A 15,370-nucleotide genomic window follows, 5' to 3' on the forward strand; every position below is an offset into this window, starting at 1 on the left:
ATGATGTGATGTGGTCTTCAATTAACTTTCACTTGATTCGGTTAAATATATTAATTTTTCCTCCCAGCTTTATTTCCAATTTAGACTGACTTGAGCCAGAGACAAAACAGCAAAGTACAAAGATTGGTTCTTATATAACAGTAATCTGTTTAAAGAAATACATCTTTTTTCGTAGTAGAAAGGCTGTCTAAGAACATTTTCTTTTTCTAGGCTGGTTTAACAAGCATAGCTGAGATAAAATCAAACACTTTCCAATGTAACCTGGGTAAGAGTGCACTGAAATCTAGAAAAAAAAAAGAAATTCTTATCAGACTAAAAACCCAATAATGTGATGCTTTGTTGGTGCGTGTAGGAATTGTACATCAATTTCACTTGCCCCACTGCACACGGAGGTCACAGGCCAGGAACAGAACATTAGTTCTGTACATTAACATTAGTCTGGAATCACTCCCTACACTGTTTAATACAGGATATAGTGCACTATATTTGCTGTCTATTTTATTTGAGTGTAGAAAATCTGAGTGTGAAATGTATGAGTTATATAGTGCCCTCAAAAATCCCCATAGTTTTTGCTCTGGTTTTCAGGCTCTTTTTCTCACCCATGCCATGTCATTATTTCACACTACCACACATCTGTATTCCATCAAACTAACTGATAAAGACCACAGGTTGACTCATTGAGAGATAACACATTGCTCTACTGTAGTCTATTCATTGTGTATAGTATAGAGTTAGAGTGCCTTGGGGCAGACATGATGACAGTGCTTTTGTCCCATATGACATTTTTTCATATTCTTTTTCTCTGATTTTCATGAGCTCTCTCTTTCAGACTTGGTTTTTTGATTTGATAACCTTCCCAACTGTATTCACAGAGGAAGAACTTTGTGTCTTCTATAATAGGCACTCAATAATGTCCTCTAACAATCATACTTAATGTTTTTTTTACCACCTCTCATATTTTGTTTCTGCCCTTTTCCTTATCTATTTGTCGTCCTCCCTCATTGTCTTTCCATATCTGCTTCGTATACCTGCGGCATTATTAAAGGGCAGTTACAGTGGCTCCTCTTGCTCCAGGGAGGATGGAAGAACATTGGCTCCCAGACAGTCTATTACATCATTTCCCTTTTTTTGTCTCAGTGCGCCGTTTTCCCCACATATATATATATATATATATCTTTTTGTTTTTTTTATTTTTCTGGGTTTTTTTGGGGGGTTTTTTTCACCTCCACCTTGGTTGCTGTTGGTAATGAAATGTGAGAGATGTAAGATGATGATGTAAAATATACCATAGGCAACCAACTCATTGTCTCAGTGGTGATGCTTTGGAAACTGTTGTTGATGTGAACTTTTCAGACTTTCTACTACTTCACTATCTCCATTCACCTCTTCTGCTTTAATATTTCTCCCCTCTCCTCTCCTCTTCTTGTAATGCTTTATTTTTTTCGTAAATAAGTGTAAAACACAGCTGGCTTCAGTCATTCTATTGCATTTGGAGCCCAGACTCAAATAATCATAGATATGTGTTTTCAAAATCCCTAACCATTATAACTTAGACAACCTCTTCACGCTTTCCAAATAATCAGACCTGTTTTTTATTGTGCGATATTTCAAACAAAAAAAGCATTTGGCTGCATTTTGACAAATTTTTTCAGCAAGGATTTTCTGAATATTCCTTCAGTTAAACAGCCTTTGGCGTGGGAGTTATACTGTATCCAGTACAACTTTGCGGTGCCCGCTTTTGGTCAGTGGTGATCATTATGTGAATGGATAATATCACTCATTCAATTCTCATTTTCCAAGCCAGTGGAACAAATTGCCTTTCGTCTAAAAGCCCCTGTAAATTACAGCCAGCCTTTGCACCTTGTACAACAATGCAGAGTGACATGAAAATCATTCTCTAGAAAGTTCTGCTTCACATAGGGATATTTTTATTACATAGAGGCCCTCGGATGATGTTATATGGATCCTGGAATTATTCACACTTGTGTGTTGTATGATATGCTGTGTTTATGATTAGTTGTGATGCGTAATTTCACAACATTTTTCACTACAGTGGTCGGCCGTGCTGCAATCTATAATGCTGCAGTCCCTTATTATATGAGATTGGGATAAAGCACTTTCCTCCAACAACTGCATTTTTGTTGGCGATTTTTTTCTACCTCAAATTGAAATGTGTAAAGCTCATCTTCTGTCCATAAACTAAGTGCACAAGGTTTACGTCCATTTCTGGAGGAGGTTGTAATTTCTCTTTCAGTGTGATATTGAACACCAATGTGGAACATACAGAAAATCTGCACAAATTTCCCAACAATAAGAGTTTATTTACTGGGGAAGGGCTCTGTGTCTTACTGTGCATAAGGGGACACTGGATTTGCAATAACAATAGCTTGAGTTTTGTTACATCATACCTTCTCTCTCCCATTTGCCTTGTCTTTCTCTGCTGTATTTTCCATAGTGTAGATAAGCTACGGAGCAAAACATTAGTGCAAGAAAACTCTTTTTCTGAAAGGCTGTCACATTCCAGATAGTGGTAAAATGTGAATATCAGTAGAATTTCTTTTTTACTCACTTCCAGGTTGACTGGTACAACCCTGCCCTCACCAGTGATATCGAATAAGAACTGGCTTCGGATACATTTCACCTCAGACAGCAACCATCGACGAAAAGGATTCAGCGCTCAATACCAAGGTATGTCACACAAACACTGTCTGTATTATGTATTAGTCTTTGTTTGTGTGTGTGATGGGAGGCACATTGGTTTTGAGGGTCTTTTACAGAGTCAGGTTTCTTTTGGACAAATTACCAAACTAATCCACACATATAAAACACAACCTGGGAATACATGGTTGTTCTCTTGGGTTATATTTGCACATAATGTAATTGAGATTATATTTTTTTGGGGACAGAAGTCGGAAATCACCTGAATGAACTTGCTTATTGACTGGTTGTATGATTTACTTAGCATATTAAGGTACATATTAGTTTCCACACAGATTTAATTGGCTGCTTCCAACACAAAACACGGTGAGCCCGTCTCTCTCTCTGTGACTCTCACTTGCTGTCTGTCTCAAGGTTGGTTTTTTTTATTCAACCCGATGCGGAATCTCTTTACCTCAGTCTTGCTCTTGCCATTGATACTTTTACCAGTCTCACTTGTATGTTTGTGTGTATGTGCGTGTGTGTGTGTGTGTGTGTGTGTGTGTGTGCGTGAAATAGCGAGAGAGACAATTATGCTTTTCATCTCAAGTCTGTTTCTCAGTAGAATGTAGTTTGGTTCCAGCAAAGATTTTTCTGTTATCCTCTGCTATGCTGCTACTTAGGATAAAATAGATGGGATAAATTTTAATGCTGCTCCTCTCCTTTGCTCTTCTCCCCCTTTTTCTTCTCTCTTGTCGACACTTCTCTATGTCTCTTCTCTTTTTCCCTGTTCTAATTTTCAGTTTCTGTCACTGTTGCATTTGTTGTAGGTTCATTATAGGAGGGGGAGTGTGAAACACTTTCTGGATTGCACACATAGTTGATGTGCGCTGTTAAGCAACCCTGACAATAATAATAAGTGTTTTAGAAAAAAGATGTACAGTAATTAAGGTCTATTTATGTATGACTTATAATTAAATGAATTTCCTTTCCTTTCTGTAGTTAAGAAAGCAATAGAGCTGAAGTCCAGAGGGGTGAAGATGATGCCCAGCAAAGACTCCAGTCACAAAAATGCCGTCTGTAAGTAAACTGCTGTCTGCTGTTTGAATGTGTTTGTAGATAGGGTGACTGTATGTCATTTAGACAGCCCTTTTTATACCCAAGTTGAAACACATCTGGTCACACACATATACACATGTACATGCCTCCTCACACACACACACACACACACACACACACACACACACACACACACACACACACACACACACACACACACACACACACACACACAGTGTATGCACACAAGGATGCACAGTCTGCATCCATCTTTGATGTGGCAGGAGCAGTGATTTCATCTATTTTTTACTGGGGTTGCCGTCTTGGAGACAAGGATGAGTACCACACTCTCCTTTTCTGTTTTTACTGCCTTTTTTTCCTCCCTTCGAAGAGACAGAGGTTCAAATGAACCCAGTTCTATAAATAGAGGTTTTATGTTATTGCAGAAGCAAAATATGTTTATTTATAGAAGGAAATATATATTTAAAATTCACTCAGCGTTAGCAAAAAATGTTTTTCTTTCTCCTAACAGCTAAGTTCTAACCTGCTCAAACTAGTGCTAAAATTCAGTTCATTGCAAACCAACCCTCAAAGCCCTCCAAATATACTGTATGTGTCCTTTTAGCAGTTACTTCTCAATAGGCAAAAAAAGCAAACAGGGCAGAACAACGAAAGGTACTATTTTATTGTGTGAATGCTTGTGTCACAGTGTCAATTCATTTATTTTTGCTGCACTCAAAAATTTGAAAACATAATAATACATCTATTGTCAAGATTTTTTTTTAGCTAAGACTGAGAGAACTGTTGTTTAAAGTCTATGGTCCATTTGGATACCATAGTTTAGGCTGGCCAGCCTAACCCTTTTCGAGTAAAATCAGATTTGCTGCACGGTAGTCATGTTACGTGTCAACCCCATACACAACCATCATGTTTGAATACCAAATTTTGTACAAATGAGTATTAACTTTGTTTCTGTTATGATGGTTTTCTCTCATTTTACCTTTGAAGAAATGTTCTCGCCTACTGTTTTCACACGCTGTGCACCCCCCTGTGCTGGTGTGAGGAAAAGTGACAACAGTCCAAAATAAACTCACTGCAGCATAGTGGCTCACTTTCTGCTGGTTGTCACTATTGCCACCCAGTGGATAAGTCTTTTATATTATCCTTTTCAGTTTTTCATTAGGTTTTCAAGATTCTGAATTTCCAAAAGCGAAGTGGAGGCTAGAGGGGTTTGGTGTTATGCCTCTTGTTGGCCAAAGCCAGAAACGCACCCACTGCATCTCATCCACTCCCTTTGGACGGGCGGCCAAGATTCCAAAGAGAGAGAGCATATTCTCCTTAATGTGAAGTTATTAATGGGTACACCAGTGACGGTTCATCTCTAAGACATATTGTAAGCCAATAGAAAAATTATGCAAACCATTGTGAACATTAATGATAGTTAATATATGGAGTATAAGTTTAAAAAAAAAGCTGTGATCCTTTAATATGTCTCTCCACAGTGTTTTTTACTCTCCCCTCTTGTCTCCCGTCCCCTTTTCGTATGTCAAGATCTTAACTTGACAGTTGTTCCCATACCATGCGGACCACAAACTGTACAGTATGTGCATATCCTACATGTCATTTCAATGGGATTTAAATGGGTTCTGTCATGCCTTTCTCCATGCCATTTGTGATACGATGAAAGCCGCTGCTTGTACTTTTCAGATTAAACTGAGAACAGCTTTGAATACAACACATGGCTACATGTCAAAGCTAATCATGAGATTAGTTTGCATTCGTAATTTGAGTGTTGTAAATGGTTAAAAGGATTTTAGCAGCAAAGCTCTAACGTAAATTTCATCTACTTCATCTACAGTAAATGTGAACTAGCGTCCTGTTGTCCTATCATTGTTGGTATATATGCGGTGAAGAGATCATCGACCAACCGAGTAACTGATATTGTCAGCCAGGGAGACTGTTCTCCGCAGAAAAACACCAGCATAAGTTGTTTCAGCAAATGGCCAAAAACGGTGGTGTTGCAGTTCTGTGGTACGCGCCTTAACCGTTCAGCTTTCAGGACCTCCCATCAAGTAGTTATTTTATCCCAAACCATCATCATTCCCTATCCATGTCAGAAAACTGTTTTATTATTTATAGTTGTAACCATTTTAAAAGGCACAAACAAATGACATCTTCCTGCTGATACAGGTCTCAGATCAGAAAATACTTCTGTGTCTCTCTGAAAGGCAGTCACAAGCAACGCATTTTGTCATTTAACATGGAGGACTTGCTCCAGCTACAGTAGGACAGGTGTGACTTGGAAAATTCTATATAATCAAATATAGAATGATTACAAAATAATTACAATACAGAATATTGATTTTAAAAATGTAGATCTTCAGATTTCATTGTTTTACAGTGGTTATTTTAAATAACCTATAAATAATAATAGTTAAGTGTGCCAATGTGTAGTATGCTACAAACTGTGTTTTTAGTCATAGTGAGATCTGAAGAAAACCGTCTGAAATTTCATGGTTATCTCAAAAACCAGAAAATTAAAAAAAAAAAACAAAAACAAAAAAAACAGCTTCGTCAGCAAAGGTCTCAAGATGATTCATAACTAATAAGCCATTAGTTTGTTTTAATGCCGGCAACTAATGTGCACAATAGATGTCAGTTTTTATGGATTGTTTTGGAATTTAGGTCATTAAAAGAAAAACTGTGTTTCTGCACTTTAGTATTTACTCAGTTTCATCTTTGTGATATCGTCAAACCTGATGATCCATCTTAGATAGTTACAGGGATATAGTATACATCAGTTGTTCTTTAAGAAGTCCCATTTTAAAGGAAAACTGTAAAGAAGCTCCTGAAGTCATACTGTGTAGAGTGTTTGATTAGTTGATCCATATGGGAGGTAGAGGCTCGGAGCGTTTTTATCTGGACCTCAGGAAACATGGTTTTCACCTCAGTTGCAGCTAATGGGAATCCTAATAAACCTAAACACTACACTGACCACAAGGCAATAATACAATGAATTTAAAGATAAATACGATAAATATCGCTACAGTCTGGGTTGGCTGACATATTTCTTGGCAGCTTGGAGATGCCTCTAAAACAGCATTCAGATCATCTGACAGAGGCTTTTAATATTCATGGAAGCCCAAGCTCATACCTCTTCCATTCCTCAGTGTTTAGCTACGTAATAAAAGCCTCATCAATAATTCTGCTGATTTACATGCTCGGCCAAGCATGTACTGGTGCAATTAACATTAGTATGGTGTTTTTGTGTGTATATGTAAAAAGGAAATCTTATGTGCTTGTGTGCTTCTTCATCTGTTGCTGCAATTAAAATTAAAACCGGTATGCTCTGTGTGTATTTGAGTGTATGCGTGAGTATGTGAGGAGTTCCAGGGCAAATCAGTTTATTACATTTAATAATGATGTAGTGCTTGGTGAAGAGTTCAGATGTCACTAACACTATCTCTCTTTTACTTTTGCTTATGCATACTGTGCACACACTCAGATATACAGATAAGCTCGAACACGCTCATATACGAGGTGGTTTCCACATAAGAGAACCACTTGCTGAGTCCAAATCTATTGCATTGGCTTGTTACGGGAAGGGCCAGCTACTAAAAGCATCTGCTTGTGACGTAACTGTCTTTCCATGTTGGTCTACGGAGGTTTCTCCCAGACTGACATGTAAATGTATTAAAATAAATCACAATATAGCCTTGGCAATGTAATGTTCTGTGTCTCTCCTAAATATAGATCAACTTAAAAAGCATAGTCTGACTCTACAAGCAGTAAAGCTTGCTGCAGACAGTAAGTTAACCTTATGACTTCTAATACATTTTTGCCTCAGGGAGCCCAGATCTCATTGCACATTGCCTTGTGTGTATTTTATCATGATGTTTAAGTACAATGATCACCAGTGTGCTTAAAACTCTCAAAAGTATCTTTCCCACTTGTAAAATTAGTGCAGCACTGTACAGAACTAGCTTTGTTATCGGTAATCATTATGTGGAGCTAAAGAATGATGCTAATGTCTTTTAACTGCGTAGTCCAGGGATCCCTTAATCTTTTTGAGCTCTGGACCTAAATGAGAAATTTAGTTTCTCACCATGGGACCCATGCTCATTAAAACATACTAGCATTTTTATCATGTGGGCCAAAACTGAGTGAATGTGGGTTCTCACGCTGGACTGAAGGCTCAGTGAGGCTACCCCAGTGTAGTACAGCGAAGCCATCAGGCTTGGAATCAGGATCATTAAAACATTAAAAAAGTAAAGCCAAGGTCCAATTTTGGTCCCGAACCAGTCTTTGAACAATTCTTTACACTGTATCACTCCCAGTGGTAATATTATAGCTGTATGGCAGAGAATGCGCGGTCTTTATGCAATATATAATCATTACAAAGTTATATTACAAACTAGAGACTGATGATAATGAGTTTTACCTGTCTAGAGAATGAAGTGCTTATGAATCATAATCTAAAGGACTATGTGTAACAGCCTCCAGCCTATATTAAAGCACAGTCTAATAGACGGACACACATGAGAATAAGTTTAATTCAGTTTGAGAGCAGTCTGTTTATGGATAATTCCCAGATTGACTTTTGATTAAATCCTATATGATACTGGCGATAGATAGATAGATAGATAGATAGATACATAGATACATAGAAAAAAAGATCATTCAAAAACAAAGATATAAAGAAAGAGTGGTAACTAAAACAACAAAAATGGTTCAAACAAGAAAAACCCATCTTTTACATGTAGTTGCCCTCTCTCAGCAGTAACGTTCCCTTCCTGCTGAGGGATGTGTCACAATTACAGAGAAGCTGAAAGATTGTGATTAAGGAATTTTAATCCCTAGACAATGACCTAGAACTGTAATGAATCATAATTGTGAGAGTGTCATCTATAATCAGTGTTTTCTTCAGGATTGCCAGGCAAGGTGTTGCTGGGCCGCAGTCTACTCAAAAGAGAGTGATGCGACCACTTGAAACCTAAAACTACAGGATGGTTCAGCGTCACCGCTAAATAGTTTTGGGAAAACCTCGCAGTAGTGCAGTCTGTAACCATCAGAATAACATAATATATTGTGGTTCATCCCACACGGCTCCGACTCAGCATCAAACCCCTTCGTTTTTATGCGGGGAGTCTCGTGGGTTCCACAGAGGGATGCGGGGAGAGACGGCTGTAGACTTCAGCTCTTGGCTTGATTGACCTGTGAGCATGAGAAGGTGGAGGAGAAAGAGAGGGCAGAGTGGATAAGAGGCAACGAGAAGAGCGGAAGAGAGCATATCAACAAACTGCACTTCACACATTTCTGAAGAGCACCTCAAAAGCTCTTACCTGAAACACATGTCAGCTGATTACACACACACACACACACACACATACACACACACACACACAAACAAACATACTCTCCCACGCTCTCACTGCTTCTCCCTTTCTCCTTGCATTTGTCTCATTATCTCTTTGACCACATTTTCTATTTTAATGGTTAATCTGTCAGCTGTTATAAAAACTAAACTTTTGTGCTACATGGCTTTGCATTCTCAATGCAAATGTCGTCTGTGTTTATTCATCTTTACATTGCTCTCTAAGCCTGTGGTTTACCACTTTTCTCCAATCCCCTGAGCCAGTGGTTTGTAACTCTTTCTCATGGGAACTTCAACGACAGTTTCTTTACAAGAAAGAAAACAAAACTAACAGCAGAAAAGACAAAAACAGCCTTACAGTAAATATTCAAAATGACATTGTTTCAGGATTTACCTTGATTTTAAGACTATATTAAACTTTTTTTTTTAAATTTTAACACTGAATTAAATGACTCCCTGTTGTATAATGTAAAAGTGTTGCTAGTACCAGCTCCACTGCTGAGCATCAACACTACAGCTCTATACAGAAGACCAAAACAATGATGAAAATAGTAATTCCCCAATGCTTTCAAACACACACTGTAATTTTTTTTTCAGTTTGTAAATTAAGATGACTTTTATTTATTTTTATTTTTGTGTATTTTTCCACAATTGCAAATTCAATATGTGATTGCTTTAGTGCTTTTGAGAAGGATAACAAAGCAATAATAAAATCTTATTAATCTTTTGACATCACAACAGAAATGTAGCCTTCAAAACTAAAATTAGGTTATGTTAGATATTAAATTGATTTAAACCTGGTGAAGTATGTAAATTATTTTTGTATCACAACCTCTTGATTATTTATGATGGCCAGTACTAATAGTTCATGATACCCTCTTGTCTAAAGCCAAATAGATTTCATCTCTAATCCGGCTGTGTTGAGGGCTAATGGTAATGTCAGCAGCCACATAATCTCTTTATGCTTGTTGGCATGTTGAATGTTGTTGTAATACTGGCTGGACAGTGGGCTCTTTCTTTTATAATGTATACTTCTTAAAACAGCTGATGCTAAAGCAACTGGTTACATGCTTACAGTAGAACCTGGAGGTCCTGGGAAATATTAAAAATGAAAACAACTTACCAACACTAGCTGACTCAATGGAAGAGTCTTCTTTATTTAACCAGCACGTTTTGGCACAGTAAGTCAACTACTGGCTGGTCAGTGATTTCTTTATTTTATTTATTTTTTAATCTTAATGAAAAAAAACAAACTTCATAATAGGCACATTTCATAGTTCATGTTGTATTACTGTAACGATAACAGACAAATTGATCCACAAAGATATACAAATAAACAAACAAACAAACAAAAAACAAAACATTGAAGTTGCAATTTAACAATTCTAAAGGAGACTCCGGACTTTATAAACTTATACATGATGCGCTCTTGTTTTGTCGACGGCTAACTGTGATGGCATTAGACTAGTACTCAGATCATTTACTTAAGTAATGGTAATATAAAATACTCTGTTACAAGTATAAGTCTTGCATTTGCAAGGTGTCCACTGTAAGTAAATGTATTGGCTGTAAAATGTACTTAAATACTCAAAACTAAAAGTACACGTTAGGCAGAAAAAGGACTCATGTCAGAGTTACATAATTATCTACATATTATTCTCAGTATTAGTGGTGCATTAAAAGTTTGAGCAGCATTTTATATTGCAGCCGGCTGAGGTGGAGTAGTGGTGGTGTTGCACTGCACTGCGTTCTTCTCCCCTCATGTTTATAAAAGGGCTGGACAAGACATTAGAAACACCTTTCAACATAATGCAGTCCAGTTCAACATCACTGCAAACTATCACCTTAGTAATAAACATATATTTAATTTACTTACACCCTGACAGGATCAATCAAAACTGAACATTATTATCTCAGTTACGGCAGGATTTATGGCAGAGCTGGTTTTTGGATATCATTAGATGTTACAGGTGCACCTAACCTAGGACAGTGCTGTCCATTAAATCTTTGCACATGTTGATTTTCATTTTATAAGTTTCATAAATTGAAGTACTAAAGTAAAGAACAAATACCCTAAAGCTGTACTTAATTACTGTACTTGATTAAATGTACTTAGTTACATTCCGCCACTGTGACTGCCACATAATCTCTTTATGCTTATGGCCATGTTGAATAATCTTTAGTCAGTGAGCCCCCAAGGTGACTCTTAGGAGTGAGTGCACAGCAAATAATTTAGGAAAAAAGTTAGGAAGAACTGAGTCATGTAGTGACTTGAAACTCTATCTACAGTGCGCAACTGATGCGAATTGGAGTTTACTACAGACATAAAATATGCCAAACAAGCATGGTCACCAACACCACAATTAATCATTTTTTTTAAGAATTCCTAAAAAGTTGACTTTTCAAGATGAAAGGTTTGCTGCAAACACTTTGATGATATGGAAATGATGTTATGCGTCATAAGCTTGTGTTTAAACGTTGAATGGTCTTTTAAGTGCAAATACGGGATTAAGTCAGTTTGAGGATTTTTGACATCAGCCCAGCAGTGATATTTGGCAGCTATTTTTCCCCATAACAATCTCATGTTGCTTGCATGAGCTGGATTTGTTTCATCAATATGAACCTTTATATTTGATGCCAATGAAAATCATTTGAACATGAGCGAGAGAGAAAGGGTTGAGCGAGTGTGACAGGGAAAGTGTGTTTTACAGTGTGATTGTGCAGTAATTTTTGGACAGAACATCAAAAAAACAGCAAAGCAAAAAGACAGCTGGTTCTGTTTGCATCATATCTAACACAAACAAGCACACGCAGTGTCTATACACTCGTAACCCCTCAGCACACACGACACATTCACACAAATCATTCATCCATCTTTTATGCTAGGATGCACAAAACTTCAGCATCCCTTTGTAAATTGCAGTTAATGCGTGTTATAGATAAAAAGCGGGGTGAGCAAGCTAGGAATATAAAAGTAGAGAGAAGGAGTGAGTGGGAGCAGAGGCACATTGGGAAGACAGGAAGAGAAAGAGAAGCAAATGTGAAAGATACGAGAAAGGATGGGCAGAAAGAAAAAGAGGCATTAAGTTGTCAGATATCGGTCTTTCTCCAGGTCAGATTTTATAACCTTCCAAGATTCTTTCCTATATCATTTTATCTTTTTTCTTTGTTGTAATCCTTGTAATTCCTTTCCCTTTATTTTTTGTGTTTTGCTAACCCTCATTATTCATCCATAGAGTTCATTAAGACAGACTTAGTCTAAACTGGTTCCTGTCATGTTGTCTGGACTCATTTACATTTACATTCTGTTTTAGGCAAAGTCTAAAACCAATGCAAGATCAAAATTATAAACTGGACAAAAATTGTGAAGTGTTTTGCTTTTGTGTTTTTTTTTAGGAACAGAACAAATCATGCAGATAGATGAGAAAAACAGGAGGGAACGAGAGGCTAAAATGTGAAAACTGAAGCCAGTTCTCTTCATTACATCTCTGCATGTGCTGGTTTTTATTTTAACCACAACAGTTTTTCCACCATTTTAATTTCATGTAAAACCTATTTTTTCACAATTTCTCCCTGAAGGTTTTATTAAATCTTCATGTCATTTTGCACACTACATGTTTGCATTTGCTTCCAAGTATTACACAACATTTTGAAATGTCAAACTGCAATACCATGCACAGATAAAGTTTATATGAAAGCAGGCAAATAAAAAGTGAGGCATAATTCTTGAAACAATTGATGCACTAGTAATTTGTTTCCACATGTACTTGAAAACCTGGAGATCCTTGGAAATTTTATTTTTTTGAAACATGGGAAAAAGTTGCAAGATGTCCAGGATAATACTGTCTTTGTTGAAAAATATGTACACATTTCCAGTTGTGGACACGGCTTTCACAAACCTTTTCTTAAGTAAAAATCAGTAGCGTGCAGTGACTTTTACAGACAAGCTAACAGCTCCGAACTTTTAAAAGTGAAATTCCTGCAGTCAACATTTTAATCATAAGTATGTATAGTATTATTGTATAAGTGTATTTTAATATAAAAAGTAAACATTATGGAGGCAGAATGGCTCCTGTTTTATTTTTATATTCTATATCTTTGGGTTATTATTACTGATGTAATAACATATAGACAGTATTTTAATGTTGCAACTGGTCAAGGTGGAGAAGATTTCAAGTACTTAAGAGTTGGGTAGTTTTATGTAAAGTTCAGTTAGTTAGAAACTTGTCCTGTATTTGTATATGAAATGTTAATCTGTAAAGTAACCTCTAACTAGCTGTCAAAATAAATAAAATGTCATAGAAAAGTAACATTTTTCAACCACATTTACCACATTGGAACTGAAGTTTTAGTATAAAGATGCATAAAATGGAACTCCTAAAGAAAGTCAAAATTTTCAAAATTGTACTCAAGTACAGTGCTCGAGTAAAGCTACTGATTTACTTTCTACCACTGCAAGTTTTCATTTTCTCCATTTGCTTAGTACAATCTGTTAGAAGTCTCAGCAACATCTGGCAAATTAAATTTAAGCTAAATTAGAGCAGTAATAGGAAGAATGACTGAAATATAGTCTCAGGAAACATCAAAGTTGATTCATTTTGCACAGAAGAAGAAAAGACTGTTTTCACCACTTTCACCACACACGATTTACTATTTGTCTAAAACATTAGCTAACAAGTAGCTTGCCTACATGATTGCAGGTGTAGGTGGACTGAACATGACATGCTAGGCTTGCAGTTAGCTAACAGTTAGCAACAATATTTAGTTGTAGTTTTTAAGTTTCGGTGTAACTTTACCCCCACCTCTGAGCCTAACTCCACCCACTGCATAACTTTGAAAAATGCTGTTGATGTGCGAGGCAGGAGTTGCTCAGTGACATCCACAGGCCAGGGAAAAATGAAGAGCGAGGCATTTATGTCACAGAGGGCTCTTTTGAGGTGGAGGGCTTTTCTCCTCCAGAATCCCCTGAAGTGGACATTACTTTGGTGGAGGACCATGGAGATCCCAAGCCATATCAATTCAAGCCATTGACTGCAGCCCCAGTAATGCCCAAAGCTGGAGTCTCGGGCATGACCAGAGTCCCTGAGTGGTAAAGTAAAGTTACTTAAAGGCCTTATGTTAGCAAACGTACGAATAAGTTCTAAAGCTATGTATGTATGGGCTACGTATGGGCTCGGGGAAGTGGGCCACCCACCTCTGATTAGAGGGCGTTAACATTCTTTTTTTTTTTTAAATATAAATTTCATGACGTTAAAAAGTCCCAAACGGTTGACTCCATGTCAGCATTGGCCTTGCAAGGTTCAGGATGATTTAAAACAGTAGAAGGTGTGTTGAGCCGTCAATAACAACACCAGCCGTGATGTATGTCATCACAGTGCAGTCATAGTGTATCATTTAGTTTACAGCTTTAAGTGTACAATCACTCTTTAATGGTCTGCCATACTATTTGATCTATTATGTGCAAAATGTTATTTATTGATATGGTGAATATTGGAGCTTTCTGTCCAATTTTAATTTTCAAACATTTTTTAGCCTTAGATTTACTTAGAAATTCATAACATTTGTCATTTAGCTTTATAATTCGGCTTAGACTTCAGTTTGAGGTCGTCAGAAGTCATTTGGTTGCTCGTTACCTATGTTGTTGTGAGGACACTGTTATATCCCAGATATCAGTGTCTTTTTAACTAATTGGCCGTATTTATTCAACATTTTTTCTTCCCCCCTCTGTATGAGTGTGCTCTCTATTACTTGGAATCTTTTTTCAACTACTGTGTAAAATTTGAATGTGGGGAATTGTCATGTAAGCATCTTTCAGATTGGTATTCTGGTGGCATAACATTTTATTTTTTAAACAAAATGAGACACCTCCATTACACTGTATATGCAGGTGGGACACTTGAATAGAATGAAGTCATTGTTGATGTGGTTTTCCCAATATGACAAGTCAAAATGTCTGCTGTGAAAAAGGACTATTCAGAAATATTATGTTAGAATTCTTATTTGGTGTGTAGGATTTTGTCTAACTCTAGTTTTTCCTTTTATGGAAGGAAACTAAACACTTGTTATTGTTTTATGATTTGTAAAAGACCAGTTAGATAGAAATGGTTGAGACTTTTATGTTTTTATGTTGAAAGGACTTCGTAGATCATGATAACAATGGTAATGGTGTCTATTGCTGCTTTTTGATGAAAAATATTTTATCTCTAAATCCTTTTTTATTATCATTATAGCTGTCAAAAAAATAAATACAAAGGGAAAAGGCCTTGCTTTCATTTTGAGGCCTGTGCGTTTTTTAAACAT

At 36.8% G+C, this 15,370-nt stretch overlaps 1 protein-coding gene across 1 annotated transcript in view; it reads left to right on the plus strand.

Annotated features, from left to right (window-relative positions):
• LOC120789161 (CUB and sushi domain-containing protein 1-like) overlaps positions 1–15,370 on the plus strand; it is a 298,034-nt gene that overhangs the window by 113,379 nt on the left and 169,285 nt on the right. The window contains exons 5-6 of the mRNA XM_040125711.1: positions 2,576–2,688; positions 3,640–3,717. Of these exons, the coding sequence (XP_039981645.1) occupies positions 2,576–2,688; positions 3,640–3,717 (191 nt within the window). The remainder of the gene's footprint in view (positions 1–2,575; positions 2,689–3,639; positions 3,718–15,370) is intronic.

The sequence above is a fragment of the Xiphias gladius genome, chromosome 1 (assembly GCF_016859285.1).
Source record: "Xiphias gladius isolate SHS-SW01 ecotype Sanya breed wild chromosome 1, ASM1685928v1, whole genome shotgun sequence".
NCBI lineage: Eukaryota > Metazoa > Chordata > Actinopteri > Istiophoriformes > Xiphiidae > Xiphias > Xiphias gladius.